The sequence below is a fragment of the Stegodyphus dumicola genome, chromosome 1 (assembly GCF_044657685.1).
Source record: "Stegodyphus dumicola isolate Sdum_Otavi_A_Nest chromosome 1, ASM4465768v1".
Lineage (NCBI taxonomy): Eukaryota > Metazoa > Arthropoda > Arachnida > Araneae > Eresidae > Stegodyphus > Stegodyphus dumicola.
In genome coordinates this window covers 265,242,006-265,265,392 of record NC_140768.1, presented here as the reverse complement: position 1 = coordinate 265,265,392, position 23,387 = coordinate 265,242,006, and the positions used below count along the sequence as shown (strand labels likewise).

General features: G+C 34.0%; 1 protein-coding gene across 1 annotated transcript in view; it reads right to left on the bottom strand.

The window, feature by feature from the left end:
- Positions 1-18,740, bottom strand: part of LOC118188756 (ileal sodium/bile acid cotransporter-like) — a 35,982-nt gene extending 17,242 nt beyond the window's left edge. Inside the window, exon 1 of the mRNA XM_035359257.2 lies at positions 17,956-18,740. Within this exon, the coding sequence (XP_035215148.1) occupies positions 17,956-18,504 (549 nt within the window). The 5' untranslated portion in view covers positions 18,505-18,740. The remainder of the gene's footprint in view (positions 1-17,955) is intronic.
- Between the last annotated feature and the right edge of the window lie 4,647 nt (positions 18,741-23,387).

Genomic DNA, 23,387 nt, shown 5'->3' with positions numbered 1-23,387 from the left:
GGAGTTAATATGAAAATTTTTCTCCAATTTCTTTACTTTTAATTTGTCGTTATATGAAAAACCAGCAACAATCATAAATCCCCTAGAAAAACTTTCTTTAGATTCTTTGAACCATGTTCTACGATTTTTTTTCTTATCTTTGATGATAATAAATAAATCTCTTTTTAATGCAATCATTTAAGTATATTCAAGATTCGTGTACTGTGACAACATTTTTGTTCGCATAAATGTTTCTCATAAAGAATTCTGCAGCGCGTCCTGCGTTCGGCGATATGTCGTAGAAAAAGATGATGCGCATTATGTTTTTTCTGATTCAAATCAGAAAGATTTTAAGATTCAAATCAGCATTAATCACTTTGTTTAGAGATACTGAGCATTTTAATAATGTTGCAACCGTCCTCTGACTTGGCAGATTTTTTTTTAGCATTAAAGATCTTAATTTTACAACATTTGAAAAATTCCGTTTCCCCCCATCCTTCCTTGGCTAAATATTTGGGACACATTTTCCACTTGAAGCTAACTTTTGACGTTTTATTATTTCTTATTGACAACATTACCTATCGCCCCTTCAAATATCAGCATTAACTATCGTAGATTCAGATAGCTTTCACAGCGTTTTTTAATAACTAGATACGAATAATTGTCTTAAAAAACAAACACATAGCCTTCCGTCCATTGCTTCTTTAAAAGCGGCATTTTGCGTGAAAACAAAACTATCAAGTAGTGGAGGATAATTTATACTTTCAAAAATATAGCTGCAGTTAAAAGTTTTTTTTTTTAACAACAAAGCAAAATTATCTAAAAAATGATGTGCGAATAACTTCTGTATGTTACAGCGAAACAATCGTATGGAATGCATTTACCACGTTGCAAATATAAAGTAAAATTTATGCTAATTCTTTGTTATCAGTACGTAAGTTTTTGTATCAGTGCATAAAAATTACCATTTCTTTCCTTTTTTTATTAATCACTTTTAATTTTTTATTTGTAATGTGAGTAATACGTATAACAATCTAGTGTTTTGCGCTCTTTGCTGAATCATTTCTCTGACACAGAAATGATTCAGCATTGTGCACAGACGATAAATTTAGGCAGATGCGGTACCTCATATACATTTTCTGTTCCCTGTGATTTTCTTCCTTAATTTTTTATTTCTCCAGCTCATCTTTTTGTAAGAAAACAGTATATAAAGCATGTAAGTATTCAAATATGTACTAATCTGTTCTTTCTATTATTAGTAAGATCATGAGGTAATATCTCTCCCTTACCCGCATGCTTTCGTGGTGTAATTGGTGGCACGTTCGATACATATCCGGGACGTCCAGAGTTCAAATGAAACGCTCTTTCACTATAGAAGGTTTCTGGACAACAGCAGGCTGGATACAGTTAAAATTTAAGAGACATACATATTACTGATGAATTTTCAAACGCATAGTACACTGCATCCCTATTCGCCACTTAATTCAAGGGATTTTACAGGACATATATTCAATTAAATTCTGCTATTCGCTGAGAATTATTTACCCGAATCTAATACAATACATTAATGTTCCATTTTAGGCAGTTATTAATAAACAAGCACTTCTGCTTCTGAATATGAATTCCTCGAAAACGATTCCCAGCAAACAAATGAGCTGATTAATTTCTGCGGAATTGTATTTCACAGTTAAATTTCATAGAAACAGAATTCTTTTGAGGTCCTAAAATAGTAATGCCTTTTCTGAAAAATAATACTGATACCAAAACACTTGTCTTTCGAAAGAATAACTGCTGCTTTGAAATAACAAAAAAATAATACTTTTTTTCGTTTTTTCCACTGAAGATATCAGATACTATCTGTTTTCATGCGGATAAGCAACGCTAATCCTTCTCTCTCTCTCTCTCTCTCTTTTTTTTTTTTTTTTTTTTTAAGGGATAAGAAAGAAAATGAAGAAAATAAGATCGCGAAATATTTCCGGGTACATTCTTTCAGATCTAACTTCAATACATTGTATACGGTTTCGTAATGAATTGAATGCACACAGAACCGATGATAACTCGATAATATTTATTTCACAAAAGAAACACTTTACAGTTCTAGAACCTTTCACAAAAGTACTCGTACAGCTCTTCTCAGTATGACAAAGCACAATTAGTAGTTACCACTTTAAACTACTAAGGACGTTAAACAGAAAACAATGCAAAGCGCATGTAAAGAGTAAAGCTCGCACGGAGATCAAACTCTGAATTAAAATAAATTGAGATCTTATACTCTCTCCGAACGTATATAGTTTTCCGCAGCCCGGCTAGACATCTATAGTATCTTCCATTTCTAGAAATTACTTAAGTCATATAAGTGTCGGATACGGTTACAGTTACATATACGGTTCAATTATAGTTATGCAGTTACAGTAACAGTTACAGTTTTACAAGGTTTGGTTTGTTTTAAGTATGGCAAACCTCGCGAGGGATATCTGTCTAAGAGGAGGCATGCCTTCGTGGTGGGCTTTCTAAGGGAAACTGGGGTCGTATACATGTCACACATGGGTAAAACCACGAAAACGCCCATGCAGCCAGCCCGATCGCCGGGACTCGAAACTCGGACCAAACCAGTGTTCAGCGACTTGTTCAGCGCTGTACATTTATAAAGGACCGTATGAAAATGTCGCCTGATGGTCACCAGGTCTGGCGACGTTTGGAGATTTCTCGCCAAATTAGGCGATAAAAATGAATCGCCAAAACCATCGCCAGGTTGACGATATCTCGCCATTTTAGCGAGATGGCCATTTACCTCAATGTTAGCCAACTCTAATCTTATTTTTCCTGCAGACTTTCATTTCACAATATACAAGATAATACAGTTTCACATATAATTTCACTAAAATTATTTATATACACTGGTTATCATAAATTAAGGAAAAATCACAAAAATCACGGTTACTGGAAAAGTTACATGTAGAATTTTATGAAACTTACCCACAATATGCAACACATAGTAAGGTATCAAATAACATAAAAAGAAATTACCAGACAATTATGGTAGTATAGAAATTATCACATGTATAAAATGAACAAATCGAAGATGTCAGTTTGCTATAGTAAAAGTACATTCAATATGGAATATAATCGCCTCTAGAAGCAATACAGCACATTCAGCGATGTGTGATGCTTTCAATTATGCGGTCTATCAGTCTATAGGAAGCGAGAGCCATTGCTCTTGCAAGGCAGTTGCAAAACGTGCTCGATAGGATTCAAGTCCGGGGATCGAGCTGGCCACTCCATGCGCGTAATTGTTTCCTATTGAAGATAATCATATACGATGCGAGCCCTGAGTGGTCTTGCACTGTCGTCCTGTAACAGGAAAGCATCACCTATTGCCCCGGCATATGGGCGCACATAAGGATGTCATCTCTATAAACATGAGTATTCGCGGTTCCCCTTGGAAAAACATGGAGGTCTGTGTGTCCACCCAAAGAGATGCCACCCCAAACACAGACACTGCCTCGTCCGTATGCATCTCTTTCACGGATGTTTGACGGATGATAACGGGTTCCAGGTTCTCTCCATATCAAATAACGCCTACTATCGCGTTCTAGTCTAAACCTGGACTCATCCGTAAAGAGAATAGCCCTCCATTGCTCAGGCGTCCAGTGGACATGTTGTCGTGCCCACTGCAAACGGCCCCTCCTATGGCGTGACTTGAGCGGCACGCAAGTGGTTGTACGCCTCGCATATATACCACCTTCGTGAAGCCTTCTATGCACAGTTGACGTTGACACCAACCTTCCGGTGGCTACAGCAAGGGAGGATCTAAGAAGAGTCGGAGTAGCGGTTCTGTTCCTGACTGCACATAATGTCAAATATGGGTCATCGGCGCTCGTCGTAGCAGTTGGCCGTCCTTGGCTGAACCTCCTAGGTGCCGAATCTGTGATTTGAAATTGCCTCCAAAGTCTATGAACCACAGAAGGGCTCACATTTAGCCATCTGGTCACTTCTGTTTGACTTTTTCCTGCCTCTAGTCTCCCAATGGCTTTCTATCGTAGTTCTGTAGGCAAATGATACCCGGAGATCATCGTTACAAATTGGCTATCTCAGATTTATGATGTCACTATCACAGTGAAATATGTGGGCTTGCTCTCAAACATGGATTTTTATGCTCCTCGCAGATGACATATTCCGAGTGCAGCGCCACTAATTTGCATATTGGAGTTTTACTCAGCTACTCTTACTTGGCAACATATTCAAATTTTACACAGTTGGGCTTATTTTTGAGGGAGTTATCGCTATTTTTGTGATTTTTCCTTAATTTATGATAACCAGTGTATATACAAAATTCATAACAATACATTTCTCTTTCAAAAATGCCGTAAGCGAATTTATACATAATGTTCCTCGAAAGTATGTTTAGATATAACGCCGATGAACCTAGTGAACTAAGTAAAGAATTATCGCTGAGTTCCAATAGTTACTACAAAGGCGTGAGAAGAGTTAAAATACTCTTTTATTCACTCAAAGAAATAACAAATGGCCCCCTTCTCGGCCTTACAGAAAAGCTTCCACTCAGGCTTTCAAATCAGGATAAGAAAACAAGAAACTAATACTCAAGTGAATAGACTTAGCCGAACCTAGACACAAATAACTAGAGTAATTGGCCCTTAAATTAAACTAGCCGGCGATTATCAGGAGACACGTACAGTACGGCCGAGATTAAAGAATGAAGCCAGGAGCCAAACACGCAAAACTCAATTCTGGTAGGGAGTTGTAAAAGGAAAAAAAGAACTGAAAGGAAAGGGTTTCAAAATTAAAATAACTGTCATAAAATTAAAATTCACCTTACATATAATTTGAAATTAAAACATAATCTTATTACATTTCTTGCTTACTATCGTTCGTAATGGAATTCACAAGCATAAAATGTTAATCCATTGATAAACTCATGGATAAAATTTTGATTTACATATCATGCAATGTAATAAGTGACATGAAAAACTTTGTTTCTCGTGATTTTCCAAATGATCAAAAGTAGCTCAGCTATAATATGATAACACCCAAAGACATAAATTAAAAATTTAAGCAAAAGGACTATTAAAATGGCGCTGTCTCTCCGAACAATCATGCGGGAGCATGACATGTTGACTCTCTTGGACTGATACAGGACGCACATTAGATGCCATTTGTGTCTTCATCAATAAAATTATGTTTCATTATATAAGTGTCGCTACACATGCATGTTATATAAAATTTATACCTATAATTTAAGGTATTGGAAATGCTTCCCAGGGAACGTTATTTCTGTTGTCAATGGTTATACGGTTCGCTCCCGACTGATAAAATTCTATTACTATTGTTACCTCAAGCAAGCCCATTCAGTGTGTTACACTGTCATTCCATCATTATTCAGTTAGATTTCAGTGGTGTCTTTGGCAATATTATTAAAGAATATCGGTAATTGTCAAGGGATATGCTCTTAGAAAAGACCGGGTTTAATGTTAAAGAGCAAGCAGTTCGGGACATCCAGTTTTTGTGGTAACAATGGAGAAAGCATGACGAGTTTAATATTGGCAAGCTGCCCTTAGTATTGACAAGTCTTTCTTCATGCTGAAAATAAAGATCGGAAAGTTATGATTATGAGCAGGCAATCAAATATAGTGGCGAAGTATTGCTATACACTTCTCCACAATGCTTGATCGTGATGCATTGTATAGTTCGCCATTTTGCATGATTCGCAGTGTAGTGATACATGCAATAGCATGTATCACGATATAGAGAGATGTCGTACGAAAACTCGTTATATTTTGTTAGCTCACATTCAACATTTTGACGAATCAGAGTAATGCCGAATTAACCAATAAAAAATAAGACAAATGCCTAGGGCCCGTAATGCTCAAAAGCCCCGCTTTATTACAGAAATAAATAAATAAATTTAATATTAATATTTTAATACATTTTAATGATATAGAACACTTGTTTTTCTAATAATAAAAATTTATGTCTTCGTGTAAATTAATAGAAAAAAAGGAAAAGTTAACTTTGAAATGACGTCTATTTTGGAAATGAAAGAATGCATACAACAAATCCATAAATTATACTAGTAATAATTTAAAGACTCGTATAGGTTTGCTACTAACGTTATCGCAGTACCTATATGTTTCAATAGGTATAGGCGCTGCATAGGTATAGGTATAACTACACTGGTGTGCAAAAAAGGACGAGACGGTTTTTTTCAATATAACTTTGTACAAAAGCTTTCCAAATCAACACATTTAATACCGTAAGATCCCCAATACGTAAGGACATGAGTAATGTAAGCAACATTTACTAAAAGAGAAATCAGAGGGATAAAAAGAAGCTTTATTGAAAACGTAGCATGGAGCGCAATGCGATTGAAGGCCGAAACATCCCTGTGATGGGTGTCCAGCAAGAAACATCCGGTCTTTAATAGGGGATATGATCTCCCCTGACTGATAGGCAGGTTTCACAGCGTCTGCCCATGCTGAGAATGAGGGTGTCAATGAGTTGTTGAGGCATTGCTGCCCATTCGTCTTGAAGCGCCAATCGGAGCTCCGGAATCGTTACTGGTGGTAAGGTACGAGCTGCCAAGCGTCTGCCTAGAAAATCCCATACATGCTCGATGGGATTGAGATCCGGAGATCGTGCCGGCCAATCCATACGTTCAATATCTTCACTCTCTAAGAGCCCTTCATGGCTTTGGTATATTCAAATAATCTAACCTAGCCTATGTTTCCTTTCCTAAAGAACTTTGGGGCTTATTTTTAATAAAGGCATTACGTTTCCTGAAATAATGTCATTATTAAAATAAGCTACAGAATTTCGTTCTTCTTTTATACATTGGTGGAAAACTATTAAGGACAGATGACAGTAAGCAACGATAGCAACTACAAAGTGGAAGACAGGAAATGTGGAAATTAGCATAAGTGCGGAATATATTCAGACGCGTTGCGTGTATGCAAATTTCGGATAGCCAAAATTGTTCGCCAAGCGATAGCGCTGATAAGATATATAAAGGATTTGATGTGCATTGACTGCTTTTGTTCAAAAGCAAAATTTAAGAAGAAAGAATCAATTGAAGAACTTAATTTTCGATATGTCTTCCCGGCATCACTTAGATGATTTTATGCATGGCCGTATGATTGGCAAGATTGAAGATGAGCGAAAAATAACAGATGTTGCTAGGGTGTTCGACGTCAGCTACAGTGTTGTTTCAAGGCTTTGGAAATCGTATCAAACAAATGGAATACGTCGCAAATGTTACAGGGCAGGTCGTGCTTGAGGTACGACGCCTGGAGAGGATAGGTACATAGTGCTATCGACAAAAAGGAACCAGCATAGCACAGCTGCTGAGATAGTAAAGCAGTTACACGCTGTTACTGTCTAGCGAATCTCCGGAAAAACGATAGCTAGACATTTGCTTCAAGGAGGACTTTACGCCCACCGTCCTGTTGTGTGCATTTCATTATCTAGACTGCAGAGACATTATCTATTATCCGCCCGTTTGCAATGGTTTCAGACTATCGTCTGATAGTGATCGTCGTCAACTGATGTGGAGTAAGAGTGGTCTGCATATAGTCTTACAACCACGCAGGAATGGGACCGATATCCTATACTAGTGTCATGGTATAAGTTGGAATCATGGTTAACGGCCATGATTCCAACTATGGTTAAAACTCATGTGCTTCCAACTGGGTCTATGACTAGCCAACGATGCATTAATGATGTTCTGCTGCCTAATGTTCGCATGTTCCGTCGTGCTGTCGGTGATAAATGTTTTCCGTGGACGACAACGCAACATGTCTTCGAACAGTCCTGTCGGTAAGGTGTCTAGAGAGCTAGGATATTCAACGTCTCGTCCGACCTGCACGTTCTCCAGGTCTGAATTCCATTGAAACTGTTCAGAATGCTTTGGGGAAGAGTCTTGCTGGTCGACAATGCCCTCCAATAAAACAAGGGCACCCTCATCCGTACACTAACAGAGGAATGGAATAAATTATTCCAACAGATGTTGAATAATATTGTACAAAGCGTGACATGACGTATGACATCGCTCTCCACGGTGGCTATATCCGGACTAATAGCTTACGCCAGAGGGTCTGCGGAAGGTAATTGAATTTTTTTTCACTTTGACATATTCAGCACAAATTCAGCACCATTCTGCCTCTTGAACACTTTTCAAAGCCTTCTGGATTTCGAAGCGCAATAAATTATCTTTATTGTTATGTTTTAGTATTCTGGAATTATTTTATTTCACTTGGCATCCAACAACACTTACTTTTTTTTACGCGCTATAGAGCCGTTTGTAATCTATCCTTAGCAATTGTCCACCAGCGCAGCTGCCAAGCAATGTAACTCAAAGAATAATAGCAATAATAAATACTCTTAAGTTTAAAATTTGGATTTTAAAAAACATACGGTAAAGAAAGATCATACCCCAAAACTTGGGGGCGTTATTTTTTAAATGCAGATCTATCCCGAAGAAGGGGGAACTCAGAATTCAAAACAGAACTTCATTAATGCTTAGCTTAGCATTAGGAATTTATAAAGGTCTACCAAGAAAACAAGAAGTACAGAAATAACACATTTTATGGAAAAGACAATAATACATTTTATGGAGCAGAGACATCAAGCCTCAAGAAAACTTAAAGAAATGAAATCATTTTGCTAGAAAGTAATCACTGTCGTGTAACGGGGCTTAGTGGAGAAGGAAAATAAAATTAGTGTGCATTAAAAAAAATTAATACATAATTTTTGATAAATTACTCGGAATTTAGGAAAAACTAATTGCCTGATAGGTAAAAATGTACAATTTGAGTTTGAGGAATTCACGTAATGAAGCATTTTATTTGGAATCTAAAGACAGAATTATATGAATGCTACAGTCCTAAAAAATAAACATTCATATTACCTCTACCAACATTAGGCAGAAATCTACACAAAATGTATATTGATACCTTTCTGCACTTTTCAAAAGGAGGCACTGATATGATTTCACACCGCAGATGTTCAAGTTCAGTCACCCATGAGGAAACGAGGTACTCCTGTCCACATGATGAGTATACAAGCTTCACGCTTCAGCTCACATGAGGATGTAAATTTTCATTTGTCTCATTTTTTGCTATAAATATCTGCATGAGAGTGCTCAGAAATGTTTACCTGCATTGGGTTATTCAACTTTATTAAAGAAGTAATAACTAATAAATCCTAACTTACATGTTCAAAGACTTGGAAAAATATTAAATATCACAAAATATCAAGTTCAGGTATAATTTTAAGCATCACTTTTTAAATTTTAAACTTCGTTAAGTGATAAAAAATTGGAAAAGCAGTAATTGTTAAAAAAAAACTAAGAAATCAACGTAATTGCTACTCTCCGATAAAAAGTAATTTTAAGCTAGAGAGAAGAGATATTATTACTGAATACTAATTTCTTAATGTCGTTTCTAACCAATCTTCGCTTCGATCAGATCCCAGGACAGATCCAAGAATTTTATCTTGGCAAAGAGGTCAAGTCTGACATTCCTCAAGGCCTTGAGCAACTTCTTGGTAACTGAATGAAGTTGTCCCAGCTCGTTCCAGTTTTCATGGAGGACCAAATCAGAGGGTTTTTCTAACATATTGCCACCTACTGTTTTAATTTCATGTCGCCCTGGAGGCCATGCTATTGAACTGTGCGATCCGAAAAAATTTGACCGTTTATGAACTTCAGTGTCCTTGCAAAATGGAGGCACTCTTCTTTTACTCACAGTCTGTGAATTCGAAAGTGTTTTATCAAAAGCTGATAATAGGGGAAGAGAAGTGCCAAATAGTCAGATTCCATTCTTTATAGTGCTTTCTGTCGAAATTCGGATAGAACCTCTATAGGTGATTTTCGTGCTCTGCCTTATTTATATAATTAATTTATAACTAATTTTCTACTGTTCTTCACCTAATTATTTACACACTGCACATTTCGGTTCAGAAAAAAATTCGAATTCTATAAAAAGTTAATAGAATTTTATTTGTTGCAATCAAACCCCGCTATGGCGAACTTTAAAGAATCATTTCAGCAATATCACTGATCCACCTTTCTGGACTTTATCTGCGTATCCGAACTTTTTTCCATGAGCAGAAATTATAGAGTTCCTATTCTTTCAAGTGGTACAAACTACAGCTTTAGATAAACTGCATTTCTGACAGATATCGATTTTGCTGCATCCATTCCGTATATTTCGAATAACGTTTACCTATTCTTCAGTGCAGAAGTTACAACTCCCATGCCTTTATAATTTATCTTCTTGTTTTATATCACAATGTAGTAATTGCTTAAAATCTTAGCAATTTTCTTTGGATAAAATAACAGCGTTTTTAATTTTTGAAGAACAAATAGAATGCAAATAGATTCTGATAAAAAATATAAGAGTGCTTTCCTCTCCTGTAAATGATGGAAAAGAAAGTAATTTCGCCATCTACATATCTTATTTAAATGTCCAGAATGAACACAATCATTTCCCCAAGACATGTATGATTGTAAAGCAAAAAGTCAATAAAGAATTCTAATATATTGCAAAAGACGTAAAGAATGCAAAATACTTAATGGGTAGGATAGAACGTAGAGAGCACATATAATCAGACAAAACAAATTGATTAGGTTTTTAAAATATTCTTTTTCTAAAAGAAGAATTAACTGTAAAGGCGCAAGCTCATAAGATTCAAATCTTCCTTTTTCTCTGAATGACAAAAACTTCAAAATTTATGTCATAATATTAACCTTGAATAAGTTCTGTTTGGCAGCTCAGAATGAAATCAAAGAAACCAAACCCTGTTTTTTATTCAATAACTGTGTACGCCTTATGGTGTCCTAAGATATGCTAATAGTATCCTCGTTCTCCTATTTTGGGGGGGGGGTCCACCTGTCTCTCAAAGCCTTTGATTTAGAACACAAAGAAAGTGGGGGTGAAAATAACAGAAAAATAACCTAAAAGTATTTTCCTTTAGGGGTGAAATGTGTCCTAATAATCTAAACATGGATGATTTTAACGTAATTATTTTGATTAAAATTTGAAGAAATTCTGGAAAAAATATAAAATATATTTCAATCAAAATTATCCAGTTAGCAGTTTGTTATATACGATTTTACACTTTTGAAAGTTCGCTGAACGGGATTAAAAAACTTGTTTTATATCCGTTATAAGCTGAGTTCGTTATAGCAGTGTTCGACTGTAATAACAACAAAAATATTTGCAACTTTATCTTTTAAAATCCATTCTAGCCGTTTATAATAATTAAGTTTTCTTTTGTATTTATTATGTTTCTTTTTCATTCATCCTATTATTTACTTTAATATTTTGAGGCGTTTACAAATGCCAAAACTTATTCTTTTTTCAGTTACATAGTGTGAATGAGTTGCATAGGCGTGATGCTTGTGTTGCCCCTGGTTCTTTAGCCCTTGTAGTTACTTCGTAGTTTCTTTCCATGTAGCAAAACGTCTTCTGAGCACTTTTATACTTTTATTCTTCTGAGCACTCTGTTATTTTATCGCTGCTGTCAAATAACGCAGTCAGATCTCTAAAAGATATTGTTTTGTAATATGGTACTTTATTTCCCAATACAGTCAGTTCAAATGTTCAAAAAATTTGTTAATTATTTGTAGTTCAAAAAATTAAAGGATCCGCAACATTACAAATGTTAAAATCGATAATCTGATTTTGATTTCAATTGCTTGAATCTATTTGAAGATTCAAGAAAAGTCATACTATTTGTTACTACTGGAGCTATTGAATATTGCACACATTCTCCAATCGACAATTCTTGGTGGCCATGACCGACACTGACAATATTGCCGTGTATTATATTTTAATCATACTTGTATAAGCAAAAGCTTGACGTTTTTTATACTTACGGGAATTACCCTGAATATTAAAGTATTAAATAAAAGAGGTTCTTACAAAGTAGCACTGCATTTTCGCTTATGTGTCAAAGCTTTTCATTCTCACAAGGTAGATGTTTCATTTTGAAATCAATTAATGGATAATTCATTTTTTACTTTTGAAATGGCCAATTTCGATCAAAATTTACAAATTAATTTTATGGTTTAATAGTCTGGAACTAAAGTTTAGCTTCACAAAGCAGGTTTTAGTTTCCTGCTTTGATAATTAGAAGCGGAATTATTAAGAATGTTTGAAAAGTCTAAAAACCGGAAATGGTCATTTAATTCCCTGGAAGTGGGCTTTTAAATGGCAGAAAATATATCAAAATTTTAGACAAAATTAATAATTTTTAGCAATATATTTTTAATGAAATTTTATTGCAACGTTTATAATAAACTATTATTTATATTGACAGTGATAAAGTGCTTGACATTAAAATAATGTCAAAAGTGTGTATAGCATACAACAATGTAAATGATGATAGTGACAAGCATGCAGATTTCATCCAGTGCCATGGAACCTGCTGAAGCCTATTGAATTTTTTAAAGATCAACTCTGCTTCAACAACTGTAATGTGTGTGATTTTAAGATGATGGATATTCCAAAGCTTATGATACCATCAAAGCCATTAATAGTTAAGTCAGCGTGAAAAAATAGGAATGCATTGGTCACATTAGAAAACATGTTGGCTCTACACTTAGGAAACTAAAAATTAAACAAAAGGGTCTGGTAGGACGAGGTAAATTGACTGATGTTTTTATTGACAAACTACAAAATTACTACGAAATAGCTTTCGTAGTAACGTAAACTCGAAATGGCTTAGAAAATATGCAGAGAGGAGTTATTTCTGCATTATTTCACTGTAGTTCTGGTATAATTCAACCCATGCATGGTCAGTGTTCAGATGGGTTTGACAATTAGTTAAGTGTGCTGCTGCAACCGGTAAAAATTTCAAATAAAAATCAAAAGGGCTTCCGAAAAACATATAAAATATTACCAAACTTTTGTATATAAAATTATGTGATTGAAATTTACTTAATAAATGTTTGTATGGTAAAACATAAAATGAGAATGAAAGTTTCGGTGGTGTTTCCTGGAAATATGTTGCGAAAGAATTATTTGTTGAAGAGAAAGCTTTGAAACGGAGAGCATATTTAGCTGTCATAAAGTTTAATAACAGTTATAAAGGACTGTTATATATCCTTAATAGAGTTGGTGTCCAACCTGGAGTTAAAACGTTGAAGGTTTCTCAGATTTGGATGCGAAACGACTTAACAAATTGAAATCCACTTAATCCCAAATAAGAAAAATGGCCAGGAAAAAAATAGACTGGTTAAAAAAAAAAGCAAAATTGTTAAATATGAGCTAAAAGAAGGTATAATCTACAAATGTGCTGAATTCTAGATGCATGCATGTAATAATTTTTTAGAGAACTTCAGGATTAGAAGATAGCTGCGAAGATACATAAAATAAGAAAACTTTTCAGAGACGTGGCCGTTGATTCAACATGGTTTTATTTCGTAATAAAGCAGGCCTTGATAAGCGTAAACAGGTTTACATATTATCATTATGGATTCGCTATGCATACCACAATTTTATATACTTATTCCCGTATAGACAGACATAAAACATGAAAGTAAGCTAATAACTTTAATTTGGAAATAGTGCTTTTAATTCTTTATTTTGACCTAGCTAATACCCTTTTCTTCCTAAAAGTAGAAACCGTTTATGACATTGTTTAAAATAACATTCCCGACTGCGTGTTTCAGAATTGATTCGTTTCATACTTGCCTATGTAATCCACCCTCTTGTCCAATCACAGATCAAAATTTCAACAAAGAACCAAGTCTATAAATATCGCTGCTACTAGATGCGCGCGCAGCCCTTTTTTCCCACTTCGCTTACTGCTGGCAACGTGGAATTTTTATCACTGCTTTATCCTTTGTTTAAAGATGTAAACCGCTATATGAAATTGCGGGTTGCATAGCGCTCGCAAAATCATGTCTGAACCTGTCTATGCTTATCAAGGCTTATTTTATTACCAAATAAAACTATGGTGAATCAACGACCACGTCTGAAAGTTTTCCTTCTATTTTATGTATCTAGGCATCTATCTTCTAATCCTAAAGTTATCTACGGAATTATTGCAATTACCTGACTAATTTATTTACATAAAAGCAGAAAGAAGCAATATAGTAGTTTGGTGACCTTCAAAGCACTTTTGAACACATCGTTAAATCACTTTCACTTGATTATTTTTTGGAAGCACTAGTAGGTTACATCATGCACTATTAAAAGCCGCAGAAGTACAATAATAGGAATTTTTTCTTCCTTCTTCATGTTACTGGATATTGTTACCGAGTTCCGTAGACCAATTTTCAACCAAGCAGGGGTCATTTTTCACAAGTTCGATCATGTCAGACTTTATTAACTGTAATAATTCTGTATTTTAACATGAAGATTAAAAGACAAATGCGTAGGATACATAAGATGACGTAACGGAGAAGAAAAACTTTCAGACGTGGCGGTTGATTCAACACAGTTTTATTTCATAATGAAACAAGCCTTGATAAGCATAAAAAGGTTCACACATCATCATCATGCGCACTCTGTAAACTCCATAATTTTACATATATATATATTTTCCAGTAAATATATGCAAATGTAAACTGAACATGCATTTTCCTCATAATGTGTTTTTGTTTGGCACATTTTGAGTTACTCTTTTGAAAAATCGTCAACTCAATATTTTTTAGATACACTTTTGAAATTACTTGTACGTTGCTTTTATTCTATTTTCTAGTGAATAAACTAAAAACGATATGATAGTGTAAATACATTCTGAGTTATGGCTATATAGTATTTGAATACTTATATCAACAATTTTTATAAAATGTCCTATATTATTTGTTGGATTTTCCTTTATCTGGTAAAAATTAACCAGTCCAAAAGAGCTAACAGACTTATTTAACAAAATTTAGAACATAAATGCACGTTCTTGTGCTAACAAAATCAACCACAGAGCGTGGTAATACAACTAAATAGCAGCCAAATTCAATTTAAAATATAGTCAAAAACCACACAAATTAAATATTAATTTAAACTGGTTCAGTAACTCTAACCGGAGTATCCGAAGAGGTTCAAATAGATTGATTAAGCATGATGTCACAAAAATCAAGGAAATGTCAAAAACATGACGTCACGACTTACCATGGCCGACATAGAGGGTACGCATACGATTACGAAACAAATTGTTAAATAAAATTAATTCAGTATCAAATGAGAGCAAATATCAACGTCCGGAGGCTCAGAAATGTGTCTTTGGCCATAATTTGCATAAAATGCTGTTGAAAGTTCTAGGTTTTATCATGTCATATAGTTACCATAAAGACCTTTTCATGCACCTAGATTTTACTGAATTGGAAAGAATTATTTTCAATTCTTGGGATTTTTCTATGTACTAAGTAGAAAATTATTTATGTTAAATACTAAAATTAGAATGGGAGACTCATAAACATTCGATGATGAAAGCTAACATGTAGAAAACAAATATTAGAATGTAAACAAAACCAACCAGAAGCTCGCCTATGACAGCGGCCATGATAAGTCGTTACGTCATACCATGATGGGCCATGATGTTTCATGGCTTCATTTTCATTGCATGGGGCATACGGAAGAGGTTTACTCCATTTATTCTAACTTCCTTGGTATAGTATCAAATTTAAATGTTGGCAGGTTATAACACAAGCCAAATAATTACAACTTATCAGAACTGGCAAGAACTAACGTAGCGTGCACGCGCAGGTGAAATCACGCTCTGTCTTGCAATCCAAAAAAAAAAAAAAAAAAAAAAAAACCTCAGTTGAAATACGATCTAACCTCATTTACATTCTGGTGAAGAAACGGAAAAGGAGAAGTTAAAGTAAAGGCTGAAATTATTAACAGCCAGTTAAATTAAATAGTAACCTTATATATTCCTCGATTGTTTTTAAAACTTTATTTATGAAAATATCCCTTAGATCCTAGTTCATGTACTAAAAAAACGTAAATTACACTACCAAACAAAGTTTTTAAATATATTTAATTATAATTTTTTTAGCATTTTTGAAAATAGAGTTGTTTTTCTTTAAAATTCCATACATTTCCTTGATCTTCATAAAATTATCTTTTTATTGCGAATGGAACACGTAGTAAATATTTGCCATTTTTTTAAAAAATAAATAAATAAAATTTACTTTCTTTGATACATGAAAACTAGCGGAAGGAAAGAAACTTCTAAGGAAACATGAGTCGGTTTCGCGTTACACATGTACAAAATATGAGAAAACACCCATATTTTGTACATGTACCCATGCCGGCATTCGAGCCTAAGTTGCTTAGTTGATTAATTGCTGACGGCAAAAGGAATGTCTTTGTGGGTCTTGTGGAAGATATACTACCTCGTATTTACGCTACACATTTTGTAAAAAAAAATTAAATATTCATCCAGCATGCTCGATTTTGGTCTTTTGCAGGCTTTTGCTATATGTTTTGCGGTAAAGTATAATGATTAAGTGAAGAGTTTACAGCTGTTTTTCTAAGTTTTCCATTTTGCTGAAATATATACATATATATCAGTAAAGCATCAGCATAAAACGAAACTCTATGGAATATATGAAAAAGAAAACAGAAATGCCTGGCATAAAAAAAGTGATAGGAAATGATGTTATTGTTATTTATTATACACAAATGCGTGTAATTTACTCTACGTAATCAAAAATGTGTAAATTTTGTTAAATTATCTGTTAAAAGTAAATTTATCCACTTCAAAAATGTATCAAGTGCACCGCAATTACCATCTATCTTATATCTTATATTGTCTTTTGTCTTGTAGAGACATAAGGTATTTTTTTGGAGGCAGGCAAAATGAAAAAAATAGCAACGCCTTCCCCGGGAATCGAACCACGGGCCTCGGGAACACCGGCCCAGCGTGCAGAACCACTACACCACGAAGGCACGTTACGAAAATGGGAGAAATACCTTATAATTTTATATTATATTGTCTTTATCTTATCTTATATTGTCTTATCGCTATGTAAGAGAAACAAAACCAAACAGGAGAAACAGCTCGTGCAGAAGAGGTGTAGGTGTGTAGGTGTATTTAGTTATAGCAAAGCACACGAGGGCAATCTGCCGAAGGGGACGGATGCCTTCGTGGAGGACTTTCTAAGGGAAACTGGCTCGTATACACGTTACACATGGGGGAAAAACACGAAAACGCCCATGCAGCCAGCCCGTTCGCGGGATTCGAACCTCGGACCGAATTACCAGTGTTCCGCTCGGCCGCTGATGTGCTGTGCAGAAGAGGTATAGACAGATATAGAGAGGCAGGAAGAAAACAAGAGATTGAAAGAGGACTTTGAATACTGATTTAATTCGAGTAAGCAAATTAATCGATTTTTCCAGATTAAATTGCTTGAAAATGTAGGGAAACTATTAATAATATATTGCTGTTAATCAATACAATTCTTACTTATTTTTTGTGTCCTTGAATTAACCGATTAACCGTGGATGTCGCTTTCCTATTACTCCATTAATTTAAAAAAAATGATTGTTTTTTGTTATAGCAGTGATAAATTTTATTTTAATTTATTTTAATTATTTAATTTAATTAAAATTTATTGAACAGTGATAAATTTTACATTATTATGAGTTTAAGGTCAGTAAAATCTGAAATAAGTAAATGAAATTACGTATTCTTATCATATTGTTTTATCTGTTTTGATAATCCAGGAGGACTAGCCTACATATTCTGACATCTTTTTAAACAATTCTATTTTTTTCCCTAAACTCATCATACAATGTTGATCCTCCTCCCCCGATAAAAATAAGAATTTCGTAAAAAGTCTTACTTCCAGATCAGAGCTTTTACATCTTAAAAGCATGATATTTAACATAACTAATGAAAAAAAAATTACCTAAATCAAAATATGCATTTCATAGAAATTCCGTGTTTCGCATAAAATGATAATGGCATATTTCAAATGATAAGCGCAAGAATCTAATAAGTACTTACCAAAGGCATAACTAAAAACTGACAAACGAATCCAACAGCTGGACCGATAGGTCTTTTGAGCACTTTTTTCACGACTCCGATATCGAGAGCACATCCCATGTTGATGTAATTAATAGTCACGATTGTCGCTACAAAAGCTGTAAACACTTTGTTGATCACTTTATCTTGTCTCACAACAACAACCTCTAGAGGGGGTTTCAATTTTCTCACTTTTTGGGAAGTAACATTCTTTTCAAGAATAAAAACTTTGCCGAAACCCAGGAAGAGACCTTCAACTTGGAGTGTCCCATTGCAAGATATGTTTATCCGTCCTTGACACTGCACCGAAGACAATTCTGCAGACAAAACGTTAGACGGTTCGGATTCGGTGCTCCAGATAACATGTTCGAAAGGCTTTTTGATATCATGAAACGTAATTGTAAGGTTCAACTTGTCATCAACATTAAGTTTGTCAACAACCTTTGGCGGATGGAATGACAGGTGAGTGCCACCAACAAAAGCAACAAAAGCTAAATATGCAATCGCAATGAAAAGCGTAGCTGAAACCATTTTTATTTAAACGAGCATTCCATACGATTTGCCCTTCGCTAAACAGACGACATAGGTTAGGAGCAGAAACCGCAACGCTGAAAACGGAAGTTTACGAGTTGCATTGAACCGGGATCGTTTTGCGCCACATTTGGCTCTTTCCTGACTCAGTGGCACATCGAAGAAGCCCGCAGTTTTGATTGCGATTACAAATGTTATCTGCTAAACTCGCTTTTGTTTCTTCCTTGGCGGTATTATAAGGAAAAATGCCTGATAAAATTGGCAGTTTAAATAACAATGGGAGCACCTGCAGCAAAATAAATGTAGGAGGATGTTATAAATCTGATATGATTAGCAAAGTATTATCTAGTTTAACAGTTGCTCGCCTTGTAGAAAACCTAAATAGTTCTTTATTTGATCAAACGAGTTTTCAAGGTTATAAAAATATATCGTGTTCTAACCAAAATAGACATTTTTTTTTTTTTAAAGCTGAGAAGTAGGGCGTGTCATAATTTCAATAAAGTAAATTGTGCTACACTTCAGGAATCGTTTAAAGAAAGGATTTATAAAACTAGAGAGGCGTAAAATATTTTACTTGCGAAAGAGAGTTTGTTTTGTAAATCGGCGAAAACATTTTAAAATTTTACTTTATACATATAATTAAGCAACTGAATTTTTTATTTACATAGAAAATGTGATGTACTTCTTACAGGACTTGTACGCTGTCAAATGTTTCAGGAATTTTTAATAATATTCTAAAAGCAGTTCAAAGAATGATTGTTCTATATTGAGCGATAAAATATGTTAGAAATATATTTTACTAACCGAAGTAATATCGCAAGTGTTCATAACAATTATCAGTTGAACATGCTGTATGCCAAATAAATTTATCTTGCATTACATAAAATTAAATGCTTTAAAAATGCTACCCAATTAGATATATCATTAAAAATATAATAATGATACGCATATAATCGAAAAGAACATTTATTACTTTCAAATCTTTTTTTTAAGAAAATGCAATTATAATTTAAAGGCTATAAAGTTATATAAATACTACACCAAATGCTAGATTCTGGAAATCGGTTACATGTCAGGCCACGTGAAGAATAAGTAAATGGGGGATTGGAAAAACGATAACCTTCCAGTCAAGCTTATTTCTGAAAAATAAAAATAATAAAATATAAAAAAGTAATTAATTACATTAAAACTTTTTTTTTTTCATTTACAGGCACATACACGTTTCAAGAGCATTTAGGCTAACGCCACACTGGGCTAAAAATATTTAAAAACAGCAGAGCTTTATAATTCCGACAGACAGTCTAGCGCGATGGAGATAAAAATTTTTATATTCGATAGAGCTGACTTCGGTATTCAACTGCATAATAATAATTTTTATTTTTAATATTATACTGATGTGTGCTGATTATTTAGCGCTGTAGGCGTTTGATGTAAATTTTACCTTGCAGGCTCAAGGCCAATTTGAATTACATATGCAAGCAATTATACTAGACAATCAGATACGGATATCAAGATAACGGGAATGTCTCTCTTGTCTTATGAATAAACAACAACAAAAAAGGCATATTGTTAAATTTTTCCGATTTTTAAATTTCAGCTATATATTTCTTAACTTACTATTATTAAATAAATATAACTTTAATAATTTTTACAAATAAATACAAATAATTTTCAGTTGATAATCATATTCTAAAAGGCGATCGTCTTCACAGAATATCAGCTGGAATCGATGGTAGAATCTTAGAAAAATGTCACCAAATATTCTACTATAGTACAAACAGTGCATAGGGTTGCCTAAATTTTTTTTTTTTCTGGGACCAGCAGATAGTCTCACGCTGACATTGCTGTATCCATATCTTAGCAATTGCAGATAGAAATGTACATATTTCACACTTAATTTGAAAATAACATTATGTTATTATTAAGGCTGATTATCTAATTCTGATAAAAGAGAAATAAAAAGAGTAAAAAGTTCTTTCCGTAAATTATATCTGATTTTTGTGTTCATTTTTGTACTGATGTATAATCTATTGCTGCAGCCTAAAAATATCTTTTTAAAAACTATTACAGTAGTTCTTTTAATTTGAATTACATATGCAAGCAATGTATAGTTTCTTCAGATTTGCGTAACTATAAAGCCAAAATTTTTCGTTTTCCTTTATTGCAATCAAAAAGAAACTGAGTTATTCTTTAATTCCATTTAACGAAAGAATTTTTTCAATCAATTTATCAAAAAAATTAGATGTATTATCCAAAAAACTTTCATGTTAATAGTATAATTTTACTTTTTTTATATGAAAAAAATAGGAAGCTATAAACATTAATTCTTAAACTTAATGCAAGGCATTTTTCCTATATTTCATGAAATTCCTGTTGGGAAAAAAATTATCTTTCATGCAGAACATATGAAATATATTAAAGGAAAAGTTAAATAATGTCCCATAATTTACATCGAACAAGATAAATTCGATAATGAGTTCAGGAAAAATAAAAGAAAGCAATAATAATGAAGTAAGGATAATAATAATGTTTAATGATGCGTATGCTTATTTACTTCCCTATTTACTAAATTTCACAAGGAAGAAAAAACCGCACTGATTGTTCTCTCGTTAGTTAGATAAATGACAGTTTTGTTTAAAATTTTGTTTCTTATGGCAATATGTTTATTTTATGGCAATTCAATATTTGTATTCTTTCAAAAATTAGCGTATTATTTTAATGGAAAACTTTTTTCTTCAATAGCAAATTTATGCTTTATAGCATTTATTTTTGCCCAGCTTCCTTTACTTTCGTATAATATCTTAGCCTAGGATGATTTAAAAAATAATAATAAATAAAAGATCTGAAAGCCTTCAGATTTTATATTACTCCCAAAGGGCCGTTTTTGACATTTTGTGTGTTATCTTTATTTATTAAACATCATGTTCTTCACACTTAAACTATAAAATTCAATTCAACAGCAATATCACAAAATATTTGGAAAGAATATAACTTTAGAATTTCCGATAGACAGTCTCGCGTGCTGGAGATTTTGTTTTCCCCCGTAGAATGTTGCCATGGCTCGCTTGGAAATCGTTGAGTTTGTTAATCACAAATTCGTTAAAGTTTTACAAAATATGAAATAGATAATAAACAAATTTCAAATTCCAAATTTGTGCTTCCAGATACCCATTTTCGAGTGGAGCACAACGTTATTCAAAATTTGGTGTCTCTAGGTATCGTTGTTTTATCACAGTGCGAGAAACATAGATACATTCATGCAGATTCTTAATTATTTAATTCCTTTAAATATAATGCAGGGTTCTAATATTTGGTGGCAAGAGTTTGAAAAGTGAAACGCAGTGTTATAGTGGACGACGCAAAATGCCGAAACGAAATTAATGTCCCTTCTGGGCAAATAGCTCTTCTGTTCAAATTAATAGCCCTTAAGTAACTTTTCCCATGTTTTACCCCTGCATGTAAATAACTATGTACCATAGAATATTTTAACGCGCCCCTGTGTGGAGTAGTAAGTGAAATTTTAATGCAACTAGTGCCTCAGTCCTTGATATTTAGGTAATGTTTGATTAATGTAGGTATAATAGTATGTTAGTTATTGATTTTCATGTAACATATGTTTAACGTATCTATGATATCTGTGTTGGTATGTTATATTTCAGCATGTCTCCACATATAATTGTTTTAAGCATTATCATCTTACTGTTTCCATATCCTACCCCTGCATGTATATAACCTTGTACAGTAGAATATTTTATCTTACGCCAGTCAGGCGCTTAATATGTGAAATCTAATGCACCTAGAGCCCGAGTCCTTGATATTTATATAGATACTGGTGGACGTGGCGCTACACCAATTAACCATATGGTAAAGGGGTGGTGCCCACGTCCTCCGTCGCATGTCGCATTTCTCCTTTAAGCAGTTAAAGAGAGTCAAAGCTAAGATCTTCATGATTAAGCAAAACTAACTGCTAATTAGGTCATACCTATACTTGTAGCCCACAGTTTTATGTATATCTTAATTAATGAAAGGGTTTACTAGTGACCGAGTGTGTTTAGACTGTGGAATTCTGCTAATTTTTATCTACATTTGAATCTCAGCGGATAGCCTTGCTGAATGGACGTTTTCGTCATGAATACAACTCTATTTTCTTTTCTCTTATAAAATCCTCCTGGCAGATAGCCATCTCGTGCTTTGCCACGGACATACAAATAAACTTAATAAACGAGACAGTATAAACAGGAAACGGTAAGTGGAATACTTGATGCGGTTGCATTCATATACTAAAACCTCTACATTTAATTCTTATTAACGCCCTTATGTTGATTCACACAAATTAAAAGAATAGTTATAAATTCATTATCCCAGTATAATGCTTATTTCCAACTAATTAGAATGGCTATGAGGGCCTTTTGTTCTTTCAAAACCACTCCAAAAGCTGTAGCGACTGTTTGGCTGGGTTCTTGTAAGTAAGAAATCCAAAAAAGGGTTAAATACCTTTCATTCCAACTCAAAATAAATGAACAGATGACCCCTTCTCGGTCTTACAGTAAGCCTCCACTTGGGCTTTAATTGAAGATAGAAAATATAAAACTAATTTAATGTTAACTAAAACAAACCAGCCGAAGCTGCACAGAATTAACTAACTGTGTTCGCTCTTATCTAAGATCCCGGGGTATACTAACAGACACGTAACAATAGGGCCGAATAACACTAAGCAACGACGTGGCCGGAACACGTTCTTATACAATTTTCCAGTGAAATGACTTATACTTCAGCTTAAATACTGGCTTCTACCTCATTTACATCAAACGTAATTCTGAAAAGTCATTCTGATAGGGAGACGTAGTTGGAAAATGAGAAAGTAATAAAAAGGCTTATTCCAA